Source organism: Penaeus japonicus, unplaced genomic scaffold (assembly GCF_977035675.1).
Source record: "Penaeus japonicus unplaced genomic scaffold, GWHDUDI00000001_assembly GWHDUDI00000037, whole genome shotgun sequence".
NCBI classification, from domain to species: domain Eukaryota; kingdom Metazoa; phylum Arthropoda; class Malacostraca; order Decapoda; family Penaeidae; genus Penaeus; species Penaeus japonicus.
Window position 1 is genome coordinate 3,541,462 of NW_028234439.1, and position 6,230 is coordinate 3,547,691.

The 6,230-nt window shown below is 34.8% G+C and overlaps 1 protein-coding gene across 2 annotated transcripts in view; it reads left to right on the plus strand.

Moving 5' to 3' along the window:
* Positions 1-5,980, plus strand: part of Pex23 (tectonin beta-propeller repeat-containing peroxin 23) — a 19,485-nt gene extending 13,505 nt beyond the window's left edge. For both annotated transcript variants that reach the window (XM_086532743.1, XM_086532744.1), the window contains exons 16-21: positions 445-564; positions 856-1,006; positions 1,273-1,469; positions 1,934-2,143; positions 2,584-2,817; positions 3,309-5,980. In XM_086532743.1, coding sequence (XP_086388869.1) covers positions 445-564; positions 856-1,006; positions 1,273-1,469; positions 1,934-2,143; positions 2,584-2,817; positions 3,309-3,671 — 1,275 coding nt within the window. In that variant the 3' untranslated portion in view covers positions 3,672-5,980. The remainder of the gene's footprint in view (positions 1-444; positions 565-855; positions 1,007-1,272; positions 1,470-1,933; positions 2,144-2,583; positions 2,818-3,308) is intronic.
* The last annotated feature ends 250 nt before the right edge of the window (positions 5,981-6,230 follow it).

The window sequence follows — 6,230 nt, forward strand, 5'->3', positions numbered from 1 at the left end:
TTGTTTGAAATCTGTGTATAGATATTAGTGTTTAAATTGTGGTCACAATACTGATAAATTTTATATATGCGTACTGTTTATAAATGCATTAATATCACAAATTGAATGACTCCTTTTGAAGTCTTCAACCAGTTGTGGTTGTAATAATAACAATTGAAACTGCAGTTTGAATTACTTTTCATAAATAAGAACACAGTTCATGTGAATATCAGAAATTTGTGTGCATAAGAAATACTGTATTCTTATGCATACTTCCCTATTATTTACAAGAAAACCACAAGAAACAAAAGCTGTGATGAAAATAAGGGATTGTTATATAAAACATTGCTATAGTTAAGGGTTTCTATGTTTTCATGCCTCTTTTTCATTAATGGATAGAGTCACTCTACTATTTTGACCATCAGTAAATCTTTAAAGATTTTAATTTTGTTATTCCCATTGCAGATCTCCGTCAATGACAAATTCTGGTACAGCTTCAACCACCGCCTGCCAGCAGCTGATATCACTCACGTTGTTGTTCGAGGAAGCATCACACTGGATTCAGTGACGTACAACCATGGGGCTGTAAGTTTTGATCTCCATATTTTTTCGTCAATTCAGTTTAGATTTGAGACCAAAATCTTGAAATGGGAATTTGATGTTTGGTAATTTGGAATAAGTGATGTGATTAATTTGAAAATTTTTGTAGTTGTAGAGATTATTAGTTACTTAGTATAGGGAAGACTTTATTTTGAAAGTTCATTTTATCTCTATTCAAAGCCATGTTTCTCGTTAGCTTTCAAATCTAAATATCTAGAATAAGAGTAAAATTTTTAAAAAGCAGTGTGATAAGAAAATTATGAAATATCTCAACAGGGTGAGCGGCAGTTGAACGAATGGTACTGGCGTGGTTTGGGTGGACACTGTCTGCGAGTGGAAAGCGGAGCCGGAGGCGTGACATGGGCCATCTCACATGATTACCACGTCTACACTTACACTCAGGCTACCGGTGGGGGGCTCTACAAGGGTACGGTGAAGGGTTTTTATCACTCGAGTCAGAATTGATTTAGAACTTTTTTGGCAGTTTGAGTTTTTGCAATGGATAGTATATATTTGTTTTAAGTAATGTAGAAGATGTAAAATTCATTATTCCAGGCCATTAAGAGAAATGGGAAAAAAACAAAACAAAACAGTTATAGGCATAAACCCCATTTTTTAAAGGCTAATCTTAGAGGTCTCTGAAGCTGGATGCTCTCAATATATGCTGCTCTGCTTACCAACCGCACATTGCAGGTAGCAGCAACGATTCCGATGTGAACATTATGAGCGATGTCCGCCACATGTACGTTTGGGAGAACCAGCGCTGGAACCCAGTGACTGGCTTTACCCATCGGGGACTCCCAACGGACCGGCACACCTGGAGCGACCAGACTGGGAGGCACCACAAGACGCGAGAGGGAACTAAGTTGCCATCACGTCATTGGTCCTGGGTATGAAGATTTTTTTTTCGTTATGTTGTCTTGATGTATAGATATAAATATAAATATATATATATATATATATATATATATATATATAATATATAATATAATATATATATATATATATATACATACTTATGAATATATGAATATATAAATATATGAATTTATGAATTTATGAATATATAAATATATAAACATATAAACATATAAATATATAAATATTTAGATATTTAAATATTTAAATATTTAAATATTTAAATATTTAGATATATAGATCTATAAATATATAAATATATAGATCTATGAATATATAAATATACAAATATATAGATATATAGATATATAAATATAACACACACACACACACACACACACACACACACACACACACACACACACACACACACACACACACACACACACACACACACACACACACACACACATTTGATCTTATACACTTATAACAGATGAGTGAATGGTGCGTCGACTACCACACTCCTGGTGGGGTTGATCGTGAGGGCTGGCAGTATGCAACAGACTTCCCGCTCAGCTACCACGGCCACCGCTACATGACTGACCTTGTGCGGAGGAGGCGCTGGGTGAGAAAGTGCCGCATATCGACCTCTGGTCCCTGGCAGCAGATGGAGAAAGTGGCACTCGTTAATTTATCCATTTCGGTGAGTTTGATGAAGAGAGTGAGGATGGCAGAAGGGCTAGAAGGAGGATGGAGAAGGAGGGTGGAGAGGGAGAGGGAGGGGAAGAGGGAGGGGGAGAGGGAGCGGGAGAGGGAGGGCGGAGAGGGAGAAGGAGATAGAGAGATGGAGAAGTGAGACAGAGATAGTGAGTTAGACTTAATTTATTTGACTAAACTTTAATGTTTTCTTTTGTTGATGTAATATTCAGCCACAATGTAGAAGGGAATAAATTCTTGAATAGTACATCATTACTGGAAATAATCTATGAAAACTAGTCAATCAGATTAAGCTAAATGATGTTATTTTTAGATGAAGTGAAAGAAAGATAATAAAAATTTAGTTTAATAAAGAAGAGAAAATGAAAAAGAATTTTAAACAAAATAAAAAGAGACAAAAATAAGCCCTGTTCTTATCTGATGCAGCCCGAGTACTCAGGCAATGGCACGGTGCCAGTGTGGGGAGTGAGCGTGACGGGAGAGGTGGTCTATCGGCATGGTGTGACGCCCAGCAGACCGGAAGGAGAAAAGTGGAGCCTCGTCCCGGCCGAGTGTCCCATGTGTTACGTGTGTGCCACGGTTGACAGCTGTGGAATGTGGGCCGTCAGCAAAGATGGCCGGGCGCATCTGAGAATTGGGATCAATAAGAAAAATCCACAGGTGGTTGCCTTTTTATTTTTTGTGTCTCTTTTTTTTTCTCTCTTTGTTTTCTCTCTCCTCTGTATTCTTTTTCCTTTGCTTTCTTGAATTAAAACAGTCTTTTTCTATTTATCTGTCTGTTTATTATTTATCTATATGTACAGTTATCTATCTTTCTATCTTATTATTGGTAAAGAATTTAAAGGTATTCCAGTTGGTCATAGTATATAAGTAGATTTTTTCTTTTTTTGAATATCTTTATTCTACCAAATGAATCAACTATTCTTCTAAACTTGATTTTATTAATCTATGAACTAAAAACCTACTTTTTTTTATGAAATCATATAATTGTACTTATTTCCATGTTCAATAATATTTCCCAATGAGAAGGTCTGTGAGTTTTCTGCCAATGATGAGAAATTTGGAAGGATAGATAAGAGTAGTGAATTAAGTAAGAGATACTGAAATACATACTATGATGAAAAATACTAATAACCATATTACGATTACAGGGCCGGCAGTGGGTGAATGTCGATGCCCCGAACCAGCCACTGATGGAGATTGGCGCAGGGGCTGGAGTAGTGTGGGGCCTGGAGCGTGGTGGGGGACTGTACCGCAGGACGAATGTGCTCCCCCTCTTCCCCGAGGGCACGAGTTGGGAATGGGTCTGCGGCAATGTGGCCAGTATCAGTGTTGGGGCTGATGGGACGCTCTGGGCTGTGCTGGACTCCTTTGAGAGTGAGAAGGGTCCAGTTCAGGGGGTCATTGCCAGAAGAGTGGGTGTGTCGCACGACTGCCCTGTCGGCACCGCCTGGGAACATACCCTCGGGACTGGCTGGAGCCACGTCTCTGCTCGTGTCCCACTCCCCTTATGACGGAGGGTGTAAAGAGAGAGGGGCTTGGTTGCATTTTATGGTGATGAAGATTGTCTATAAGAAAGGTTTTAGTAGCATTTTATAGTGTAAGAAAATCTAGATGATTATGAGGGCATGAAGACATGACTAATTTTCTTTTTATCATATTAATGATATAAGATAGTCAATGTAATGACTAGATCTGAAGTCTTCAGAGATTTTAGTAATAATTGCTAATCATGTCTTGTCATTGGGTATAAAAAAGCAATTCTTGATGATTGGATGTAATATATGGGAAGTTCATTTTCATGCAGGTTTTATGTACAGACAGGATTTTTTTGTTTTATTTATCAGTAGGAAGTAGTGTAGGTTTTATATTATGTGGTCATGTTTTGGAGACAATATTTAGGCTAGCCTTTTTTTTAACAGTTGTTTCATGACACGGAACATGCCCTTTTGTAGAATGTATGCAGTCTTTTATACAAATCTTTTATTCAGCTTTTTATTTCTTTGAAGGTTTAACTCATGCTAATCCTTTGAATTTTTAATGCAGGTTTAACAGGACTTACCATACACATCAGGTGAAATCTAGGCCTTTGGATAACTACAATTAAATTCTTTTTACTGTGATTCTTGTTCCTCAATTTTATTATGTGGTTGAAACTGTGATAGATAATTTTTAGAGTCTTTCTATTTGCTTTACACTTAATTTCATACAGTTTTAAGTTAAACTTATGATGGGAAATTGGAGAAATGGTTTTAGTTATGTTTTCTTTGCTTGGTACATATTTTTTCTTTCCTTGAATTTTATGTTATAGAATTTATATTTTGCTCCAAATTTTCTCATTGAAAAGTAAAAAAAAAATCTATATATATATACACACATGCAATTAATTGATGTAACCTCTCTTTTCAAATATTCTAAAAAAATATTCTTGTTTTGAGATATTTGATACTGGAAAAGATTATTGCAAGTTTTGCTTACTGATATTGACATATTGGCAAACAAGACTTATCATTAAACATTTCCTAATTATCATGGGTAATAATACTTAAAACTAGAAGACACTACTAACCAACATAACTTCATATGTTTTTTGAAGTGCCATATAATAGATATACTACATATATAGATATCTGCTGCAGCTATACATGCTATCAGATCTGTGAACTGAACAATTAATATTAAAAGATATGAATATGAGTAAGAATTTACATCTAAGCGAAGTTTTCTGACAGGATGACTGTGCCCTGTAGCTCGTTTTATTCTTTGTTTTTTTTATGTTTTTTTTTCTGCTTTGTCTGTTGTCTTTTCTCTACATACTAGTCCCTTTGGAAGAGCTCATTTGCCTGACGGTAGTTGATAATGTGTTGGAAAAAAAGAGAAATAAAATCTAGCCTGTAAAATGTAAGACTAGCCTGTATGCACTATTAAGTCCCTTTTTATATGATAGTGTAAGATTTAGAGGTTATAAGACACTAGAACTGTGTTATTTCAACATTTTTGGTGTCAATATAGTTTTGGTTGATATTCTTGTAGATAGTGGTTGCTTTATGCAGTTGTACTCACTGTACATGAATTTGAAGATCTCATTGGTTGATTTTATGTGATTTTATGGTCATCTAAGCCAAAAAATCAGTCCTTTTTTGTGAGGGAAGATTGACATAATTTTTTTTTCATGTTTTTATGTATGTATATGCAGACATTTTTAAACAATGTTAAAATTGCAGTTTTGTAAAATTAACAGATTAACAACTGTATATATGCTGATGAACATATTTCTTGTGATGCAGTTATGGGGAGGTGTTTCTTGACAATAATTTTTTGCAGTTAGTAGAAGTAGTCTTTTTATTCTGAAAAGAGTCTTCATATTATGAAAAGATCTCTTGAGATTGTTGTCAAAATAGGAAAATGATTAGGGTTTTCGACTTTTGACTGGAGATGAAAAAAGATTTGAAAGACAGTATTCATTAAAGTAGGTAAGATCTACAGTATTTCCATATACATTGTAAGATAATGGCGTGACTTGTTTTTTGTGTGGGAATTAAATGAACGGGTTTTTCTTTTCATTACATTTTTCAAAGTCTCAAGGTTACTAGGTCATTGATTACTCTCAGGTTTGTAAATCCATTTGCTCTTCTCTTGATTAATGAAGAAATGTTTCATTGTCTAAGGATAAGAACAGTGAAGGTTTTTTAATTTTTTTTTTATTTGATAGATATGCATTTCGTCCATTGGTTTACAGTACATACCAGGTACGCTTAAGATTTGTAACAAACTGTAAACTGTACTCCTGTGGCTATTTATAGCATGAGAGAAAGAAAGAAAAGAATGGTTTAGGGTTAAGGCAGATAATGCTATTAGTAATCTTGTTAATATATTGGCAGTTACATTGTTTTAATTTTGCATGTGATACAAACAGCTCATTTATTTTTAAGGTGATTATTATGCAGTTGAAGTACTTTTCTGTGAGGTAGAGTGACTGATTCCTTAATTAGTAAACATTTATTTTTTTGTATACTAGTAGCAAATAAATGTTTTCAATAAATTGTATTTCCAAAAGATATAGTGAGAGTGGT